The sequence below is a fragment of the Bicyclus anynana genome, chromosome 1, assembly GCF_947172395.1.
Source record: "Bicyclus anynana chromosome 1, ilBicAnyn1.1, whole genome shotgun sequence".
In the NCBI taxonomy this organism is placed as follows: Eukaryota; Metazoa; Arthropoda; class Insecta; order Lepidoptera; family Nymphalidae; genus Bicyclus; species Bicyclus anynana.
The window spans coordinates 9,251,450-9,274,328 of record NC_069083.1 but is presented as its reverse complement, the minus strand read 5'-3'; the positions used below and the strand labels follow the sequence as shown (position 1 = coordinate 9,274,328).

Genomic DNA, 22,879 nt, shown 5'->3' with positions numbered 1-22,879 from the left:
GTTCCATGGTTAATTATTCACTATGCACACCAAATCCACAAGTAATACCCATTATAAACACTTATTTGTACCGATTACATCTTATTTTAATATTTTTCGTTCACCACTGTCATCATGTTTTAAATTAAACTCTGATCCCGATTGTGTGCTGAATTTTTATTGACATAATATAAACATCACTATAGCAACAACAGAAAAAATTCAAAGACAGCTAAACTGTCATATTTGAAACTATATTTTTTTAAACTTTCATAGACTGAACAGGAGTGATTTTAATCAAATAATGTGCTTCATGCGTGCCATCTATATTGTGCCTGAGAAAACTTCGCTTAAGTTTTTGTACCGTGAGCGCTGGAAGACAGCACTTCATACAAAATATTTTACGTAAGCGAACTGTGCGGAAGTTTCACCCCCATGGTCTGTGGACTTGAGTTGTCAAGAGTTGTCAAGTCAAATAATTTTATTTCGTAAATTTTCACATACACAATACACATTATTAATTTTTTAATTTTTAATGAGATTCTCCGCTACGATACATACCACATGCCACCGTAGTCTGTCCTCCAGCGATTAAAAAAGTAACTCAGTATTTGAAATTTGAGATTCCTCTAATTTAACAATGCATCTAGGGGTGAATTTATCAAACGCCTTGCAACAATTAGAAAGTGTTAAAGCTGCTGTGGATCAGAGTGATGATCCGAAGTTGAAGGTAAACTTACTTTTTATATGTTCCCTTCCCAATGTTATACAATAACATTGTCAATTTTAGCTATTTTGATTATTCCTACACTCAGACCAACTCCAGACCTGTAATACAAGTCCAATAAAAGGTAATTGGTCTGAGTTCCTACACATTATCATCATTATTAACCCATATTGGGCTCGTTGCTGAGCTCTAGTCTCCACAGAATGAGGGGGTTTGGCCAATAGTCCACCACATTGGCCCAATGCGGATTGGCAGACTTCACACACAGAGAGAATTGAGAAAATTCTCTAGTATGCAGGTCTTTACAATGTTTTCCTTATCATTATCATATCAGTTGATTAGGTCTTCTGAAAGACAACACTGTAGTCCTAAATATAAATTAGTATTGACCTTTTATGGGATATAAGTTAAGTGTACTTCAAGGTAATCTGTTTATTAATATAAATTTTAACTAAAAACAATTAAGTAGGAGAAAAGAGCTACACTACTGTTCAATAAAATATCCAATCTATTAACTCTCAGAAAATAATGAATAATCTGAAGCACAGGACAGTCAGTCAGAACTGGGATGGTATTATAAATTTATTGCCAAAATGAACTTAATATTTCAAACCTATAACTCAAACCTAAAAAGAATTCATAGCCACTAAACCAATGAGACAGGTTTATATTACTAAAGTGATATTTTTTCTTTTTTAATCTTTACAAGTTAGCCCTTAACTACAGTCTCACCTGATGTTAAGTGATGATGATGGAAGCTAAGTTAACTTGTTAGAAGGAGTATAAAAATCCACACCCCTTTTAGTTTATATATGACATCATACCAGAACGCTAAATCGCTTTCTTGGTATGGTGGTAACTAACCATGGACGAAAGCCTCCCAACAGCCAAAATGTTGATGAATGCTGAATGATTTTTGCAGGCAGCTACAAATGATGACCTGAACCTCCTTATTAACCTACTGGAAAGCCCTATTTTAAAGAGCATAGCCACTTTACATGACTCAATCGGAATGCTGGCCACTCAAGTGGCTCACCACCCATCAATACTTCCAGGAGACTTTGACATTACACCAGCTGGTAAAAATGGATTTCAATATTTATTTAGTGCAAAATTTTAGTAGAAAGTAAACATGAGTGTACATGCAGAAGAGATATTCAAATAATATTTATTTTATGATTTTTGAAAAGTATTTTTTTACTGTTCTGTGGATGAAGTTGTCCACAACTTCATCGCCTTAGTATGTTATGTTAAACTATAAAATATGTAATAATCTTCCTTTTGAACTATTCAATAATAAAAACCACTTATAGACAATGGGCTTAACTTTGTTTTATACTATGTTAAGACAACTATAGGTTGCAACATAATGATATCATGATAAATCATGTGATACAGTTGCTATAACAAAGCAAAGCCCAGACAACTTAGCCATGTGGTATGTTGATTATCATTTTACAAATGCTAATGCATCAAAAAGTAACAAAATGTATGAGAATGACAGATCCAGCCGACAACTTGATCATGTGACCTGTTGATATATAATATTTCTTTTTCAAAGCATTAGTGTTTGAAGAAAGAGAATGGACGAGCCGCATAGCCCGGTTTATTGTTTAAATCTCATTTGTTAACTACAGGTGATTTAGCAATTCAAACCAGAAATCTATATGGGACTCATGAGGGTGAGGAAGAACAGAGAGTCCCACAGGTGTCACCACCTCACAGCCTAGAATTTGGTTCAGGCTCTGACACTGAGCGGATTCTTGGTCTGGACTCAGCCTCAGTCGATTCTAACATGTCACCCAAGCAGGTAACAACTTAATTTTTTGAGGTCTTCATGCATGACAGATCCAACACTCGTGGATTTTAATAAATTATAAATGATTCTTTCTCTGTACTGTTCCTGTCAGCATTAATATGTTTGCCTATAACATTAGAAAACAAGGAGATTCTGTGTCAAGTATGACTCACATTCATATACATATACATCTATATAGACATAGACTGTTATAGAAATTCATAATTCTCTAGCTCGCCAAATGTGCCAAATAATTATCTTCATAAGTTACATAGTAGTAGTAGTTCTTTATCATTTATTTATGTCCTTTTTTTAATTTTTAACAATGTTAATACAAAATATAATACAAAACACTATTGTAAAATTGTGAAATGAAATGTGAAATTTATAAAAAGAAATACAACCCCCCGCTGGGGGCATTTGAGTGCCCAAGCAACTGGCGGTCAGGGGTCTAGAATGAGACACCTCCTTACCCATATGCGCTGTCTCAAGAATCACTGCCTTCTGTAAACGACCCTTGATCCAACAGTGAAGTGAAAGCTTCTTAAGATGTTTGTCCAAGGTCCAAGTATTATGATAGTTTTTCCTTTTCGGTTTTAACCAAATTATCAACATAGTGGAATAGTAATATCAACAATTATTGCACTGACCGATCGACTATCAGGTCTATTGGCTATATTCCCTGTCACTGATAATTATTTGGCTCCAGTAGAGCAATGCACTGCTATTTTCAAGAACTAATACTGGGTTGTTCCTATAGTAAGGCAGCTCAAAATTAATAAGGCCATACTGAAGAGCAATTATAGTACTACAAGTATAATAATTATAGTAGAATGTTATCTTTTAGACAAGGGGGCTGCTAGAGATGTCGCGAAATGACGATTCTCTGGTCTCTGCATCAACCAACATTGTGGCTGGAGATTGGGCTCAAGTTGAAATTATCAACTTGGTTAATGATGGAACTGGACTTGGATTTGGTAAATAATTTCCAATGATTTGTTTAGAACTCTCTTAAAATGATCTTAAATTGAATACTGGCTCTGATAATGCTTGGCATAAAATTTCATGCATTTATATGTGCAGTTATTATGTAGCCAGCAATAATTGACACATAATATAAAACAATGTTTTATTTTATTGAAACCATATTTTTAACCTGCTTCTATTTAAGAGACCTGTACAATAAAATCTCATTTTTTTTTACAAAATAGCGAAAAACGTAACAAATAAGTTTTTTTTATGTAATACTTGTTTACTTATGGAAGAAGCAGATCAGTTAATGATTTAGTTAGAAACTTGTATTGCAAAAGGCTGACAAAATAGGCAGAATTGTTCTGATTTCTGATTAAAAATCAAACACTTCACGCTTTACCCCTATTTTTTTTATCCATTTTAACCATCCCATTTTAAAATATCAACCCTTTTAAAATAGGTATTATTGGTGCCAGAACAAGTGGTGTTATAGTGAAGACCATACTAGCTGGTGGAGTGGCAGATCGCGATGGCAGATTGAAGTCAGGAGATCATATATTACAGATCGGCGATGTAAGTCGTACTAAAACTATCTTCATTGCTGTACTAGAGGATACCCATAACTTCGTTCGCCCTAAGACCTCCTTAATCCGGCCCTGCCGCAAAATCCGTTCACCTACCACACATAAACAACATACCTGCCAAATTTCATCTTTGTAAGTCAAGCGGTTTTCGAGATTTCGTGATGAGTGACCTTTTGCAATTATAGTAGAACCCGCTTAAGACGATCACGCTTAAAACGATTACTCGCATAATACATCATTTTACGCCAGTCCCTACAACTTGAGACATGTTTTCATACATTTCCTAACGCTTAATACGATTCGTCATCCCGTTTAATACGCCTTCATGTCACATACGTGTAATCCCGTCTAAGACGCATTTTTAGGTGGGTCGAAATCGTATTAAACGGGTTCTACTGTATGTATATTGAGATTGAAACACAAATAAATACTTACATTATCTAGAGCACCCCTTAAACGCCGTTTTCAGGTGAGTCTCATGGAGATGGGGTCGGAGCAGGTGGCGGGGGTGCTGCGCGCGTCAGGCTCGCGCGTGCGCCTCGTGGTGGCGCGCGCCGTCGACCCCGCGGCCGTGCACGCGTCCAACGCGCCCGTCGTACCCGCCAGGTGTGTGCTACCTGCATCATCATCGCCACCACCTACATCAGAGTTTCCCAAACTTTTTTGTGGCCCTTGCCATGTTTTTCCGTGTTGGGTAGACCCCCTACTTATTTGATATTGATTTTCTGTATCCTACAACTTACACAATTTTATAAACATATACACCGTGCTACCGGCCGCGTCTATAATCCGCCGCGACATGTATGTATCCATTACGAGAAACTCTATAGTAATATTAAAAATAAGCTGAAGCACATTCACACGCTATCGAAAAAAAAAATTAAAATTGATGAAAAAACTTCAGAACATCCTGTTTCATTCTGTTTGGAAAGAAGAAGTTAATGAACTTTAACCTAGTTTCAGAAATTTTGTTGTTTAATACCTACATACCTACTATTTTTGATACACCTAGTCGGCGGCAGTGTCTTTACTAGGGCTGTTAATAAAATATCGATATATCAAAATATCGACATTATCACTTAATAGCGATAAGTATTCATTACTAATATTTTTATGGACGATATATCGATAGTTCGATATTGAAACGTAGATATCGATACTAGATATTTTTAACAAGTTTTAATTTTTTATATCCCTCGCAAATTATTTAAACTAAAACATTATCAAACATAATCTACTTTACTTTATTTATACTTTATTACGTTTTTCATATTTTAGTTTATTTAATTGCATTTTATCGAAAATGTCACTGAAACAAGTAAAACGTAATGTATTCAGATAGTATACACTACTTTACCCTCAGACAAAACTTTAAAAATGTTTAATCGTATTAATTTACTTGTCAATTTAGTTACATAAAAAAATAGTGAAGTTTAATAAATACTTAATTGTTAAAAGTTTTCATTTAGCCGAAAAATTTATTTTGAAATTATCGATATATCGAGAATCCGATATTTTAAAAAATAGCAAGCCCTAGTCTTTTGCGGTTTCCTCTTTGATAAAGCCGCTCGCCGCCTAACCCGTAACTATTGTCGGCAATGTCCAAAAATAGGTACAGGTAAGAAATGTATCTTTCGATCGTTTCTTATAACCCAAGGTGATTGGTTGGGTCTTAATAATTCGATCATTCGGGTCACGGGTTTTCGTGTTTTGTGTATCGTTACGACTCGACTTAAAGTATGTAGTTACTTGAGTCTTAAACTGAACATCCGTAGGACATGAATCGGAACCCTTTTTTTATTCGTTACAAGTTAGCCATCGACTACAATTTCACCTGACGGTAGTGTAGTAAGTGATTATACAATCTGAAATGGAAACGGACTAACTTATTAGGGGGAGTATTTGAATCCACGGCTTGGCGGTACGTCTTTGTCGGTAGGGTGGTAACGAGCCACGATCGAAGTCTCCCACCAGCCAGGCCTGGACCAAAACACCAATCGGCCCAACCGAGGTTCGAACCAAGGACCTCCGTCTTGTAAATCCACCGCGCATACCACTGCGCCACGAAGGCCGTTAAAATTCCGAACTGATCGGATTTTAGGTTTGCTATTCTGTAGAGTGATGTTGTACGACTGACCGACGAGTATTCGATCCAGATAATTGTTACAAGTCCAATTCAGTGTGGTGAACAAAAATCGTTCGCAGATTATTTGAGGCGCTGACGGCCGCGTCACTCGCTCACGCACAAGTACTGATCGGGTATCAGAGATTCGATCAATCGCAATCGACACAGGTCTAGTACGGGTTAACACCCGTAAATAAAATAAAATTTAATTTAAAGAAATAGGTTAAAGTGAATGACCTCAAAGCTCAAAGGGACCGACGGGCTGCCGACGTGACTGCGGCGAGGAGGTAGGTAGATGTTTGAAAATACAGGATGTGTTAAAATAATCGATTTTTGAAAGTTTATTACAATTGTAACTCCTTTAATTGTACTTTGTTTTTTTTTTTAATAACACTGATGGATAATAGACATTGGGTACATTATGTGGGATTTTGGTTTAAGACGAATAACGTAGCGCGGTGTATAATGATTTTTTTTATTCATAGTTACTTTTAAAATAATGTATATGTTTTGATAATATAAGATAATATGATGTAAAAAATAGGTACTATTAGTGTCCGTGTTATGATCCACTATTGTGGAAACCATTTTCATTTAATGGACCCCCATAATTTTTTTCGCTGACATAGACCGCTTGCAGTTTGTCATAGACCCCTAGGGGTCGATATAAACCACTTTGGGAATCAATGACCTACATCAACATCATTACCACCGACCTGATCAGCCAATTAACAGTTAATGAAATGAGATGAAGCAAGCAACAACAAATGCCTCAGTGTTGTTAAGTGAAGAAAGATGTCCTTTAACAAAGCAGCACTCCTGCAAAGTGTGCTGTACGGAACCTACGAGGCAAGTTACCTGCATGCATTTTTTTTCATAGGCCTTTGTTTTATAATAACATCTCATATTTGGCTCACTGTTAAGCACGTATCTCCTCTCAGAATGCTCTCTATTAGCCAAACCTAGGGGTAAGGTTAAACTGTCTCGACGGCCTCCGTGGCGCAGCGGTATGCGCGGTGGATTTACAAGACGGAGATCCTGGGTTCGATCCCCAGCTGGACCGATTGAGATTTTCTTAACTGGCCCAGGTCTGGCTGGTGGGAGCCTTCCGTTGTGGCTAGTTACCACCCAATAAGCAAAGACGTACCGCCAAGCGATTTAGCGTTCCGGTACAATGCCGTGTAGAAACCGATATGTGTGGTGTCAATTTTCATCCTCCCCCTAACTAGTTAGCCGGCTTCCATCTTAGATTGCATCATCACTTACCATCAGGTGAGATTGTAGTCAAGGGCTTACTTGTGAAGAATAAAAAAAAACTGAAAAATTAGAGAGCATTCTGAGACTCGTGCTCAACATAACCCTTTTGTTTAGCCATATTTATATTGTTCCAGGCTCCTGTCGAGTCCCGAAGCACTGGACCGCTATCTCCTGGAGGCCGGCTTCGAGCAAGTGTTCCACACGCAACCCACGCCTGTACCACTCAACTCTAACGTATCCAGATTTGTGTTCGACGCGTCCATAACACCACCGCCAGAATCAGGTTTATACTTGTATACTAGCGGACCCCTATTTCACCACTTTTGGGGTTGAATTTTCAAAAATTCTTGAATCACGTTATATTTCTTATTTTTTTTTATGATTAATGAACAATTTTTTAAAACTGTAACTCTAAAAATGAAGGACTTTCCATACAAAGTTACAACCCCTATTTTATCCCCTTGGAGGTAAAGGTGATCAAAATCCTTTCTTAGCGGACGCCTACGTCATAACATCTACCTGCATGCCAAATTTCAGCCCGATCCATTCAGTGGCTTGGGCGGTGCGTAGATAGATCACCATAAAAGTCACCTTTGAGTTTTATATATTTAGATTCGTACAGATAGCGGTGTGTAATCTAGCACTGAACGAAACTCGAAGGGGATGGGATAGAAGCGCATAGTGAGTCATAAAAGAGTAGAAGTTAATAAAAATGGAACTAATAAACTTACTGTGTGGCAACACCACATTATCACAAAGACCTGTCATTATAGAGCAACCAATCATTATTGATAGTTTCATCAGATTATTAAAATCATAGTGGAAATTCGTTTCATTACCAGACGAATCAGATATTTTAGGGATTATTTCAAAGATATCTTTTGTTTATTTTATTTTTTGATATATGCCATACAATTTTTTTTCAATTGATAATATTTTGTTCAAAAGATGCAGAATCACCCGAGGTTGACCGGTTTACTGTCCAACTTAAGAAAGATGAAAATGGATTGGGCATCACAATCGCAGGTAATTCTTTACATTTGCATAATATGTAATTAATAATTGACTTCATTATAGGAGCAATTGAATCAGGAGTGTTTAAACAAAGTTAAGTTGTGTAATAGTTTCATAATCTACTTTATCTGCTGCTAGGCCATCTGAATTGAGTATGACGCTACTGCAATTCCGCTTCATTATGTTATCAATGGCTTTTAGGTATGCATGCGTAGTTTTGCGAGTTCAGTTAAATATACTTTAAACTCAGACTAAATACATAAGGACTAGTATCGCACCCAAATTCACAAATAAAATTTTTTGCCATTTTCTAAGGAAAACGAGCTTTCATACATATCTTATACTAAACTAGCAGTTTTTGTTCGTTTTTTACACCATTTAACTACACATAAAGGTATTTTTACGGAGGTTTTTAACCGACGGACACGATTGTGAACTATGAAACATCGATTCTATAGAGACAGTGTTTATAATCGCATAAGATCGTTGATCATATACTTTGACAGAAAAATAATGTCTTGCGAGGCAGGTCTTTATCTAATTAGTCTGAGACTTTAAAGGATTATCTTCATTCCGCAGGTTACGTGTGCGAGAAAGAAGAGTTGTCGGGTATATTCGTGAAGTCTGTGACTCCTGGCAGCGCTGCAGCAGTTAGCGGCAAAGTACGCGTCAACGACCGCATCGTGGCCGTGGACGGCGTGTCGCTGGCGGGCAAGTCCAACCAGCGGGCGGTCGACGCGCTCAAGCAGAGCGGGAACATTGTCACGCTGGAGTTGGAAAGGTAACGGGACCGGCAAAGTACGCGTCAACGACCGCATCGTGGCCGTGGACGGCGTGTCGCTGGCGGGCAAGTCCAACCAGCGGGCGGTCGACGCGCTCAAGCAGAGCGGGAACATTGTCACGCTGGAGTTGGAAAGGTAACGGGACCGGCAAAGTACGCGTCAACGACCGCATCGTGGCCGTGGACGGCGTGTCGCTGGCGGGCAAGTCCAACCAGCGGGCGGTCGACGCGCTCAAGCAGAGCGGGAACATTGTCACGCTGGAGTTGGAAAGGTAACGGGACCGGCAAAGTACTCGTCACGACCGCATCGTGGCGGTGGACGGCGTGTCGCTGGCGGGTAAGTCCAACCAGCGGGCGGTCGACGCGCTTAAGCAGAGCGGGAACATTGTCACGCTGGAGTTGGAAAGGTAACGGGACCGGCAAAGTACGCGTCAACGACCGCATCGTGGCCGTGGACGGCGTGTCGCTGGCGGGCAAGTCCAACCAGCGGGCGGTCGACGCGCTCAAGCAGAGCGGGAACATTGTCACGCTGGAGTTGGAAAGGTAACGGGACCGGCAAAGTACGCGTCAACGACCGCATCGTGGCCGTGGACGGCGTGTCGCTGGCGGGCAAGTCCAACCAGCGGGCGGTCGACGCGCTCAAGCAGAGCGGGAACATTGTCACGCTGGAGTTGGAAAGGTAACGGGACCGGCAAAGTACTCGTCACGACCGCATCGTGGCGGTGGACGGCGTGTCGCTGGCGGGTAAGTCCAACCAGCGGGCGGTCGACGCGCTTAAGCAGAGCGGGAACATTGTCACGCTGGAGTTGGAAAGGTAACGGGACCGGCAAAGTACGCGTCAACGACCGCATCGTGGCGGTGGACGGCGTGTCGCTGGCGGGCAAGTACAACCAGCGGGCGGTCGATGCGCTCAAGCAGAGCGGGAACATTGTCACGCTGGAGTTGGAAAGGTAACGGGACCGGCAAAGTACGCGTCAACGACCGCATCGTGGCGGTGGACGGCGTGTCGCTGGCGGGCAAGTCCAACGAGCGGGCGGTCGACGCGCTCAAGCAGAGCGGGAACATTGTCACGCTGGAGTTGGAAAAATAACGGGACCGGCAAAGTACGCGTCACTAGGTTCTGCATCTCATTGGACTTTATTAATGGATACGTATGAGAAACATTATAAAATCCCAGCGGATCTAGACCAGACATTTTTCCTTTTGTCCATACAAACTAAGGGAATAGTACTTGTAGAGCGTACTGTGCTGTGGGAGACTCACATTCCGAAGGACCACAGTATAAAAGTGAATAAATATTTTGACCTAACAAATGAACTAATTAAAAATGGCTATGTCGTTAGTCTGTACGCCGTATACGTGCGAGAGGATTACCAGCAAAATCTCTTTATAATTTGCTTAAAGACTTTGGCCTCTCTAGAACTTCAGCTAAATTCCATATTAGAAAGGGTATCCAAAGCTGCTTTAATAGGATCTTACCAAATTTGGCTAGGCAGGGAGAACAACACGAGCGGAGGAGAGAAGTGTTAACCAATTGTCAAGGAAGTCCTTAACCCTACATCCTGATCACAAGTCCTGGACTTTGCTCGGAGTTTTTCTCTCTACCACGCGATGGACCCGGCACCCGCACTGTAAATCCATGGATTGCTAAGATATCCGTCTCTTCAGTTTTAAACACTATTTTACTATGTAACTGTATATGGCAGCATCTTGAAAGCCTCATTACAATCTTACCCCCCAGAGTGTAAATCTATACTAATATTATAAAGCCGAAGAGTTTGTTTGTTTGTTTGATTGATTGAACGCGCTAATGGACGCGATGAAAGAATTTTTCAAATCGGACAGGTGTTCCTGAAACTACTGGTCCGATTTGAAAAATTCTTTCAGTGTTAGATAGCCCATTTATCGAGGAAGGCTATAGGCCATATATTATCCCCGTATTCCTACGAAAACGGGAACCACGCGGGTGAAACCGCGCGGAGTCAGCTAGTTAAGGATATAAAAGTAATGTAATGTTGCAATGTTGCAGGTACCTTCGTGGGCCGAAGTTCGAGCAGCTGCAGCAGGCGATCGCGGCGGGGGAGAGCGCGGCGGCGGCGGCCACTGCGCACAACCCCTTCCTGCACATGCACCGGCCCGAGCCCGCCGCCGACCAGGACATACAGATGACGCACCTGCAGAGCCCGTGAGTACGCACAACTCTTGTTGCACATGCACCGCGCTCAGACGAATTATATAGGGACCTGCCTTTTTTTTTCTTCTCTACAAGTTAGCCCTTGACTACAATCTCACCTGATGGTAAGTGATGATGCAATCTAAGATGGAAGCGGGCTAACTTGTTTAGGAGGAGGATGAAAATCCACACCCCTTTCGGTTTCTACACGACATCGTACCGGAACGCTAAATCGCTTGGCGGTACGTCTTTGTTGGTAGGGTGGTAACTAGCCACGGCCGAAGTCTCCCACCAGCCAGACCTGGACCAATTAAGAAAACCTCAATCGGCCCAGCCGGGGACCAAACCCAGAACCTCCGTCAAGTAAATCCACCGCGCACACTACTGCGCCACGGAGGCCGTCTAAACCTAGCCTCGCTAGACTTTACCCCTCTGCGAAATTAACGATCTAACCCGTTTATAAAAACTTTTTCGATAGAATGAATGTGTCATTATTGCAATCGTTTTTGTGTTAAGAGCTCTCTAAGCATGCCGGTTTGTTTATGTTATTAGTTGACTGTTTTTTTCTTTTCACGAAATATGTTGTGACTTGTGACCCGAATCTTAGACCTACCTGGTAAGCGGTTTTTTTTAAATATTATAATGACTAGCGAATTCTAAATAGTCTATGGTATGGTTCACAGAGTAGAGACAACGGTGGAGGACAGCGAGCCATCCCCACCGCGCAGCCCCGTCCCCCCCGCGCCGCGCGCCGGCCCGCAGTTCGAGATGCCGCGGACACAGGAACAGAAGGACGCCATCAAGAGGAAGTGGCAGGCCATCCTGGGTAAGACTGTGACTGTTCAGAAGAACACAGAAGACTCGTATGACAGAAGGAGGATGTCTTTCTGACATACGAGTATTCCTCACAATGGAGAGTCGTGTCTCCTAACTCTAACTCAATTTTAGGCGATGTCGCGCATTGTGGCTCGAATTCTGGTGACTTACAGAGCCTTAGTTGCTTTGCTGTCGAGAATGGCGGATTTTGGTCTAACCGACCCATCTGTCTTCGTCCTCGAGGTCTCTTTCTTTCCACTTTTCTAGTAATAACAAACTTTTGACTGACCGACTGACTACCGATGTGACTGAGGCCCGCAATTCGAGATGCCGCGCACGCAGGAACAGAAGGACGCCATCAAGAGGAAGTGGCAGGCCATCCTGGGTAAGACTGTGACTGTTCAGAAGAAGACAAAAGACTCGTATGACAGAAGGAGGATGTCCTTCTGACATACGAGTATTCCTCACTATGAACGGTCGTGTCTCCTAACTCTAACTCAATTTTAGACGATGTCGCGCATTACGGCTCGACTTCTGGCGACTTTCTGAGCCATGTTTACATTGGTGTCGAGAGTTGGGCGGATTTGGTCTAACCGACGCATTTGTCTTCGTCCTCGAGGTTTCTTTCTTTCCACTTTTCTAGTAATAACAAACTTTTGACTGACCGACTGACTAGCGATTTGACCGAGGCCCGCAATTCGAGATGCCGCGCACGCAGGAACAGAAGGACACCATCAAGAGGAAGTGGCAGGCCATCCTGGGTGAGACTGCGACTGTTCTCATCCTCCTTTTGACATACGAGTTTTCCTCACTACAGAGGGATGTGACTCCTAACATTAACTTAATTTTTGACGATGTTGAGCTACACTTGCTTTGGTGTCAAAAATAATGCCGCAGATCTCAGCTGCATAAGTTTTTGTGGTTGTCTCAACCTGTTGTCATAATTTTTACGTAATATAATGTATCAGTATAATTTAAATTCTAAGGAGCCGCTGGATGCTCCAAGAGGCCTATGTCCAGCAGTGGACGTCCATCAGCTGTTAATGATGATGATGATGATGATGATGATGATCATCAGTATAATGCTAATAACCAGCTCTGCTACTTAGAATCATGGTATAATGATGTAATTAATTACTAAACGGAATACCCGTAACTAACTATTACGTTATTGGAGTAGTAGTAGGTGTAGGCTCTTAATCCGTTACCGATAGGATTAGCAGGGTTATGAAAATACTACGTTCTACGTTCGGCTGTATGTTTGTTTTTTATATTACATTCTATCACCATTATTTTTCAGGAGACGAAGTAGAGATCATAGTCGGCGTAGTGGTCCGAGGTGGCGGTGGTTTGGGCATCTCACTCGAAGGCACCGTGGACGTAGAGGGTGGACGCGAGGTGCGTCCGCATCACTACGTGCGGTCCGTGCTGCCCGAGGGTCCAGTCGGACGCGCGGGTGTACATAAACCAGGCGACGAGCTACTCGGTAAGTCCTCTATTGTGGTTTGGGCATCTTATTCGGAGGCACCGTGAACGTAGAGGGTGGAGGCGAGATGCGTCCGCATCACTGTACAGTTCGTGTTCCCGAGGGGCCAATTGGACGCGCCAGCGTACAAAAACCAGGCGGTATGTTACTTGGTCAGTAGACTCTATTATGGTTTACGCATCTCACTAGAAGGCACCGTGGACGTAGAGGGTGGATGCGAGGTGCGTCAGCATCACTATGTGCGGTCCGTTCTTCCTGAAGGGCAAGTCGGACGCGCGGGCGTCCATAAACCAGGCGACGGTTACTCGGTAAGTTGATTTGACTTCTACGGTGCTTTTGGCATCTCATACGAAGGCACCGTGGACGTAATAAAAAAAAATAACTAAAAGAAAATGTAAAGCACATTTCATGTGGTGTAAAAATAATTACAATTTGACGATTGTAAATAAACATTATTTACTCAATGAACAAAAATTTAATTTGAATTTGTGCCTTTTCTTTACACAGAGGTAAACGGTCATCGTCTGTTGGGCATGAACCACCTGGAGGTGGTGTCGATCTTGAAGGAGCTGTCCAGCGAGGTGTGCATGGTGTGCGCGCGCCCGCGCCCCGCGCCCCCCCTCGACCTGGCGCCGCCCGCCGCCACCCTTGTCAAGGTACATCCTACTTTCCTACTAATATTATTAACGCGAAAATTTGTTTGGATGTTTGTTACTCTTTAACACCGCTACTACTGAAGCGATTTGGCTAAATTATGGTTATGATTCTCTTATAATTTTCTATTATATCTGACTATTAAAATAACATGTCTCCCTGCGGTAGATCGAAATTTCATTTGGACATATTTTCGTATAATTTAATTTCAATTATGTATATTTAAATGTCAATCTTAATTGTATTTATTTTATTAGTAACAATTATAACATTGTAAGTAAATAATATTACTTAAACAGTGCTTTATGAAATTGTAAAATTTGCACACCATGTTAATGGTAATACACTGTGACTAATTATACTTGTAAAACACCATTTGTATACGTGTATTAGGCAAATAAAATTTCATTTCATTTCATTTCATTTAAAATTTGGAATGGAAATGGATTTTACTCTGGATTAACACATAGGCTATTTTTTATCCCAAAAAAGTCCATGGTTTCCCGAGATTTGCAAAAACTGATGATCTTAATGATATGAATGTCTGTTACTCTTTCACGCCTCGACTACTTAACCGAATTAGCTGAAATTTGGTATTGAGATATATTATAGCATGGATTAACACATAAGGACTCGCGAAGGAATTCGCGGGCGACCGCTAGTAAAACATATTAACCATATCTAATTGTTCTAAGCTTATTAATCAATTTTATTTTCATTGATTTCAGAACAAGTTAATTATAATTATTATTAGGTGTGAAATGACTAGTGATTTATACCCTCATTTTCAATTTGTTTGTTGCTAAACAGTATTCGTCAAGAAAGGCTGTAGTATAGATCTTGTTAATAACTGTGAATGCTGCAGGCCAAATCGGACGGCAGCCTAGCAGGTGCGGGCGCGGAGGAAGGCAATGGTCTCGGCGCGGGCGGGAAGGTGCGCTCGCGGAGCCTGGAGCCGCTCACCGGGCTCGCCATGTGGTCGTCCGAGCCGCACATCATCGGTGAGATGTACTATACACTGAACATAGAACCTTACCTTATCAGCCGATAGACGTCCACTGCTGGACATAGGCCTCTTGCATGGACCCCCAAGCACAACAGTCTCGAGCCGCCAGCATCCAGCGGCTCTTTTTTTTTATTCTTTACAAGTTAGCCCTTGACTACAATCCCACCTGATGGTAAGTCATGATGCAATCTAAGATGGAAGCGGGCTAACTTGTTAGGAGCAGGATGAAAATCCACACTCCTTTCGGTTTCTACACGACAGCGTACCGGAGCGCTAGATCGCTTGGCGGTACGTCTTTATCGGTAGGGTGGTATTTAGGCATGGCCAAAGCCTCCCACCAGCCAGACCTGGACCAATTAAGAAAACCTTAACCGGCCCAGCTGAGGATCGAACCAAAGACCTCCGTCTTGTAAATCCAACGCTGCAACCCGCTTGATATCCTTGGTCCACCTAGTGGGGGGGTCGACCTACACTGCGCTTTCCGCTGCGGGGTCGCCATTCCAGCACATTGGGACTCCAATGTCCATCGGCTCTTCGAATTATGTGGCCTGCCCACTGCTACTTTAGCTTCGCGACTCGCTGAGCTATGTCAGTGACTTAGAACGCTAAAGCTCATATATGAAGACTCACGCAAATGTGTTTGTATTGTAAGAAAATAGACTTTAAAAACGGTTATATACAGTATTCTTTAGTTAGTACTACAACACTCTTTACTTGCACTAAAAAAGTTAAGTACTAACTAAAGTTGACTCTGTATGAGCTCTACATTATTATCTCTATATTAAAGTCCATTTTTTTTTAACGAATGGAACTGATTTGGAAAATTCTTTCACTGTTGGGAAACTACTCTGTCCCCAAGTGATGTAGGCTATATTATATCCCCGTGTTCCTTAGGGAACGGGAACCACGCGGGTATAACCTCGCGGCATCTGCTAATTAGTTATATTTTCAATCTTCAAGCATATATTTTTTCAATTTCAGAATTAGTGAAGGGTGAACGAGGTCTCGGCTTCTCGATCCTGGATTACCAGGACCCGCTGCGTCCGTCGCACACGCTGGTGGTGATCAGGTCCCTGGTGCCCGGCGGAGTGGCCCAGCAGGACACCAGGCTCATACCCGGCGACAGGCTGCTGTTCGTCAACGATCAGGTTAGCAATTCACAGTTGAAAGTGTTTTATAGTCAACTAACGGACGCCCGCGACTTCGTCTGCCCTTAGACCTCCTTAATCCGGCCATATGTCAAAATCCGTTCTTAGCGGACACCTAACTACTATGTACTTCCCTGGCAAATTTCATCTTTGTATGTTAGGGGTTTTCGAGATTTCGTAATTAGGCATAGGTTTCAAACCTTATATGCTTCTACAACAACAATAATTTACCCCAATTAGGAGCACAGTATTGTTGTACAGCCGCTGCTAAGGGTAAACTAAACTGTTAAGGCTATGCTTGTTTAGCCTTAACACTCGATCGAGTTCTATCACAAAGACTTCTACTACTAGTACTCATATAGCAGTAGTAGATTTCTAAACATATATCTTGTCGAGTAATAAAAATATATATTATCAACAGAATTTGGAGAACGCGAGTCTAGAGCAAGCAGTGGCTGCATTAAAGGGTGCTCCGCGCGGTGTGGTTCGCATCGGTGTGGCCAAGCCCTTACCGCTAGCTGACGCCCCGCCCCCGCTGCCGGCCTCCGCACCCCCTGTGTACTCCTCGCACGACTAGCTTGGACTGTACCATTGGACCATCTCCCAGTTGTGAGGATCCGATGGTAAACGTATAGTATACGGTAAGTCACAAACAGCGATGCTTCATTAGTGCGGTAGAGGGCCTTTGTGGCAGTTTGATACTGTGACGATGGCGTTAACCTAAACGCGAATTTCTAAGAAATTGAAACAGCGCCATCTAGTGGCACTACTGCACAACTGTTTCAATTACATATAAATTCGCGTTTACGTTAACGCAATGATAACAGTATGAAAATATTGAAAACTCCCACTAGGCACACATATCATTTTACAGGCCAAAACACCCTTCCCAAACGGCCCACTAAGGTCCGAGTCTCAGAGGAGACGCCCTTAGAGAGCCATCCCGCCCACGTCTTCTGCGTTTACCCAAATTCTTGGTGACGCCGCTGAGGTCCTATTGAAGAGCCTACGGAAATTACATAATCAGACGAATAAAAAAATCGGATTAACTCGTTGTATGCCACACCGTCCGCAATAATGAGGCAACGCTCTATAAGTTGGACTTTTGACGTGAAACGTCTTTAAATACACATAAGTATAGTACGCGCCAAACTTCGAGACCGCTCTGAACATGAGCGTATATCGCAGTGTATGGAAACGTATCCCAGCGGGGTTAAATTTGCTCAGTTCAATATCAGAGCGGACTCTAAGTTTGGCGCATACTAGAACTGCCGAAGCTTATTATGGCTTGTAAGGACTTATATACTAGCGATAGTAAATATTACTGAAGATTTTTTTTAAATGACAATTATTGTTTTAATAACTCGTACACATATATCTTATTTATTGTATATGATGTAATATATATATTAACTAGTACTTTACTATCGCCAGTGTAATTTATGACACCTATTATTATGAAGATTGTACTTAATAGATGTAATAATTTTAGATTATCAATTTATCGTACTCAATGACAAGTTTATCCCATACCATAAATCGATGAATATTTAAGATATAAGTATTTAGAGTTTATTAGATCGTTATTCTATTATTGTTATCAACATTCCAATAATTGTATTGATAATAAAAAATATTAAACACTTTATTGTTTATTCAATATAGGACAGTGCGGTTGACAGGTCAACGCGTATGAAGTTTTATATAATTTTCTGATAAAATGTATGACTTAATGGAATTGAAAGGGATGCCGCCGTAGACAGAAATTGATACACAACTTCAACATGCGGCGAATTCTCTCGAAAAAGAGATATACTTATGCATTATCTCTGTAAAGAAACGCGACAAGGCGATTCAATATACGGCGCTATGTTGTTTGCATTTTTCTGTCGACAAGTTGTCAGATGGTATAGAGAGATGTGAAAATAATGCCAAATTCGAATATCTTTCGAAATAATTTGACGGACAGCGGCATGCTAATCGCTGGTCCATTTCATACTCCTTCAACGGATACCGCCCACTGGTCTAAGAGTGAAATAACAATTACCGATTAACGAGCACGAACGATTAATTAGCAGGAAGTACTAATAGACCAAAATCTATCCAATAAGCCGGATCTTACAATGGAATTCATCGAGTGTCGAATTTGAACTCTATGCGTTTGAGAATTCGACACTCAGCGGGTGAATGGTCCCCTGTGGGTGCTCCTGCAACGTTTATGAATTCCACTGTAAGATCCGGCTTATTGGATAGATTTTGGTCTATTAGTACCTCCTACTAATTATCACAAAAACTTTCAACAAATGTGTGTATAAATTTTAATTGATACCTAATACTAGAGTCAGAGAATCGGTATTTAATCGGTATCTACTTTCTCAATCTTTAATTAAATGAAAGTGACACTTGTCACCCGAACTATCCTATAATTGAAAGTATTAAAGTTAGTTTTACATTAATTACTTTCACGGCTATACTTACGTAATATGCCAAATAGCAAATTATGTTACTCCCAAACTAAATATAAGTGCACGTATCTTAAGAAATTATTAAATTATGGATTTAATATTTTATCACCAATATTTCTGAGGTATTTCGTTATATTTGGACGCCAAAAACAACAACTTAATAGATTAAAATTGAAACACTGCTCAAATAAATTGACATGAAACCTATACTCTGCAATTATTCGTACATAGTCTATGGTACTTCCATGGTACATTGTTCCAAATGCGGGAGTTAATCTTCCGTTTCATAGTTTTAAATGACGTTACTTATAACATCATAGGCAATGATGTTAGAAGAAAAAAGAGGTAGATAGGACATAAACCACATTCAATATTTACAACTTGCACACAAAAATTAGTTTAACTGTGCGATGACGAAAAGGCGACTGAGCTTAGGTTTGCTAATTAGCTTAGTTTTAACGTGCCACTTTCGGTCCGCGTATACCTATTTTTTCTTCTAACGTCATTGATTATAGGTATTATTAGTTGTAAGATTGACAAACGAATTATATTGTTATTAAAACAAATGAAAGATTTTTATTTCAAACTTAGATATATATTTAGTAACAAAAATATTTACATCACTTTTATAACCAATCACAACATTTTAACTTAAGCTAATATGAGCGATATATTTATTCAAGATGAAAATGGCCTTACTCCCTTAGTCTTGAAACTTCGACGTCACACATTCGAAACTTAAGAGCGATCACCATAGGCAAATATTCGCGACACCTTGCAAAACCCATCGCGTCATTATGTATGCCATGAAACATAACATGTTATATGTTATGAAACGTGGATAGTGTATTCGCAAATACAAAATACTATAAGAAAACTACATTATTGATTACTTTTCATCAGCGCGGTACAAAATCAATGCCCGCGCTTATCAATGAAATAAGTCGTGGAACGTCAGGATCCAAATTCTTATTCAAAATTAAATATGAAATGCATAAAAAAGTCTCACATAACGTAAACAGAGAGTAAACAAAAGTAACGCCTTGTGAACACAGCCTTATGTGGCCTTATTCTTAAAAGTTTATTTTGAGAAAATACATAACTCTTATCACAGTCTGTTATCCTGGTACTTTGAAATCGTGTAACAAAGTACCAGCATAAACGCGTTTTCGTAAAAAGTTAAAAAAAACATTGTATAGTGGCTGTATAAGTCAGTACTCTCTGTTGTCCTGGTACTTTGACGCTTTTTCACTTACTTTTTTACTTTAAACCGTACAAAAGAACTTCCAAAACTAAAACAAATGAAAAATAAGTCTTCTAAATTCGTTAAATCCTCCTTCCAACCTGCACCACGCGGATGATTACTCAGTTAATGCAATTTGCCTATAGTATTCTGTATTTTATATATTATCAACATCACAAGTTAGTCCTTTTTTGTATCTATACAAAATGGCGCGGAGGGTCCTTATATAATACATTATGATTCTTCTCTTATCTTTCTTCTCTTATATATAAGTTTTTATGATATAAGTGCGTTAAGTTGAAAATTACAGCCGAGGCGATATTGCAAGCTCGAGCCTTGGCGAGAGCTATAGTAAGGAAGCAGAGGCTGTAATTATCAAAGCGCACGTATGTCATACGACGTTTCACAACACATTTGCAAAGAATCACACTTTAAACACACTTTCTGAAAATGTATTTGCATCTTTGTCTGTTTTCCATATGATGACATTTTGATACGCTTGTCATTTTTCACACAGATAGCGAAGTGCGTGAGTTATTAGACTGATGATAAAGGTTTTATATTTCACTAGCGGACGCCCGCGACTTCGTCCGCGTAAATTTCGATGTCAACTTTACTACTGCCCCTACCCTACCCTACCCCTACCCTTACCCCTACCCTACCACTACCCCAACCCTACCCAACCCAACCCCTACATCTACCCTACCCCTACCCTACCCTACCCTACCCCCACCCTACCCCAAACCTAACCCTACCCTACCCCTACCTTACCTACACCCTACCCCCATCCTACTCCTACCCTCCCCGTACCCTATCCCTTTCCTACCCCTATCCCACCCGTACCCCTATCTCACGCCTATCCTACATCTACCCTACTCCTACCCTACTACTTCCCTATCCTTCCCGTACCTCTACCCTACCACTACCCTACCTCTACTCCTACCCTACCACTACCCTAAACCCGGCCCTAAACCTACCCTACCCCTACACTACCCCTACGCTTCCCTACCCGTACCCTACCCTACCCTGTAACTTCTCTATCTTACTCCTACCCTTAGCAAAATCGGTCCAGTCCTTCGAGAGTGGTGGTATGACCAAGAGGAATAGAGACTTCTATACTAATAATATAAAGAGGTAAAGTTCGTGTGGTTGTAAGAGGTAATCTCTGGATCTACTGGACCGATTTGGAAAATTGTTTTACCAATAGAAAGCTACGTTATTTGCGAGTGTCATAGGCTATGTTTGATCCCAATATTCACACGGGAACGGGAACTACGTAAATGAAAGCGCCGGGCGTCATATAGCGGAATTTCTGCGTCTTTTAGAAATTTTGTATTATCTCCGAAACTATTTAAGTAATTAACATACTGTAAAGGGCAAACCTTATCTCCATAATATCCTTGTGATTATTAAATAATTTATTTTAATAAGGATTAAAGATTAGTTGTATAAATAATGACGTAAACCTAAGTATATAAAATTAATAATTTTTAAAACACAAAAGGTACTATATCTGCTAATATATAGAAGATAGATATATGGTGTCGCGGACTTTTTTGTAGAACTTTTAAAGATACATAAGGTCTCCATACATTAATTTCAATTTTACACAATAGTTAAGGCAGCGCATGCGAATAAGTCTGTTTAAGAGGATTTTCAGTCCGACCTGTATGACAAAAACTGTGATAACTCGGCTAATATATATGATACCAATATAAAATATAGCCTATAGCACTCCCCGATAATGTAGCATTCTACAGGTGAAAGAATTTTTAAAATCGGACCAGTAGTTCCGAAGATTACCCCATTTAAAAAATGTGACAAACTTACAAACTTACAAACTTTACCTCTTTATAATATTAGTATAGATTACGGCACATGTGCATTTTACGTTACATTACGGCACATGTGCGAAATTAGATACATTACGATATTGAAATTAGTGAAATAAGAGTTACTTTATAAGCAAATGTGTTATAAAATATTATTCAATTTAACTAATATTGATGTCACGTGGCGCCTTCTTACGACCTGCGTAATTCTGAATTCGTTGTAAAACAAAGCTAGCAGAACGTTTATAAATGAAGACAAACATTAGGTGTAAATGTGTAATCTATTATAAGGTAACAGTTATACCACTTGTCTTAAACACCTCGTAAGCAATAACGCCGACTAAAATCCAGTCAAATACAGACTTTAATGTCTTGCAATAAGGTTCTTAACAAGAACAAAGTTTCACTTCAGTGTCCCCCGATTAAAAGTAACCACAAAAATAAACAGATTTTATCTGCATTCTATATAATGGATACTGCTTAGCTCTACCAGTATTATCACAATAACTCGTAATGTTTACTCGTAATACAAGTCTAACTATCTGCTAATTTGAGCAATTTTATTACATTCGTTCCCTCCCACGCCCATATGACTAAGTACAAACTACCTAAAATTCACTCTTTGTAGAAACCCTCTATTATGTCTTTGTATTTCTCGTAGACTACGTTTCTCTTGATTTTCAATGTTGGACCTGTAAGATCAAAATAACAAGTTCATTCACTCGAATAGAGTCATCTATAGTTACAATAAATCTGTAGAGTGGTAAATTCCGTACATGAAATATATTTCCAAAATAACTATCAGGGGTGATTAGTGAT

General features: G+C 40.5%; 2 protein-coding genes across 4 annotated transcripts in view; one reads left to right on the top strand and one right to left on the bottom strand.

Annotated features, from left to right (window-relative positions):
* The first annotated feature begins 164 nt into the window (after positions 1–164).
* On the top strand, positions 165–19,556 carry LOC112053472 (patj homolog). Its single transcript, XM_052887537.1, has 16 exons — positions 165–709; positions 1,629–1,785; positions 2,344–2,516; positions 3,352–3,481; positions 3,937–4,049; positions 4,530–4,666; positions 7,577–7,725; positions 8,391–8,468; positions 9,036–9,237; positions 11,267–11,422; positions 12,094–12,236; positions 13,527–13,712; positions 14,220–14,368; positions 15,232–15,367; positions 16,354–16,520; positions 16,942–19,556. The coding sequence occupies exons 1-16, from the start codon at positions 620–622 to the stop codon at positions 17,095–17,097; spliced, it is 2,322 nt and encodes a 773-aa protein (XP_052743497.1). The 5' UTR covers positions 165–619; the 3' UTR covers positions 17,098–19,556.
* The window catches only part of LOC112049616 (long-chain-fatty-acid--CoA ligase ACSBG2), a 37,490-nt gene continuing 34,167 nt past the window's right edge, over positions 19,557–22,879 (bottom strand). For all 3 annotated transcript variants that reach the window (XM_024087577.2, XM_024087578.2, XM_024087579.2), the window contains one exon: positions 19,557–22,752. In XM_024087577.2, coding sequence (XP_023943345.1) covers positions 22,676–22,752 — 77 coding nt within the window. In that variant the 3' untranslated portion in view covers positions 19,557–22,675. The remainder of the gene's footprint in view (positions 22,753–22,879) is intronic.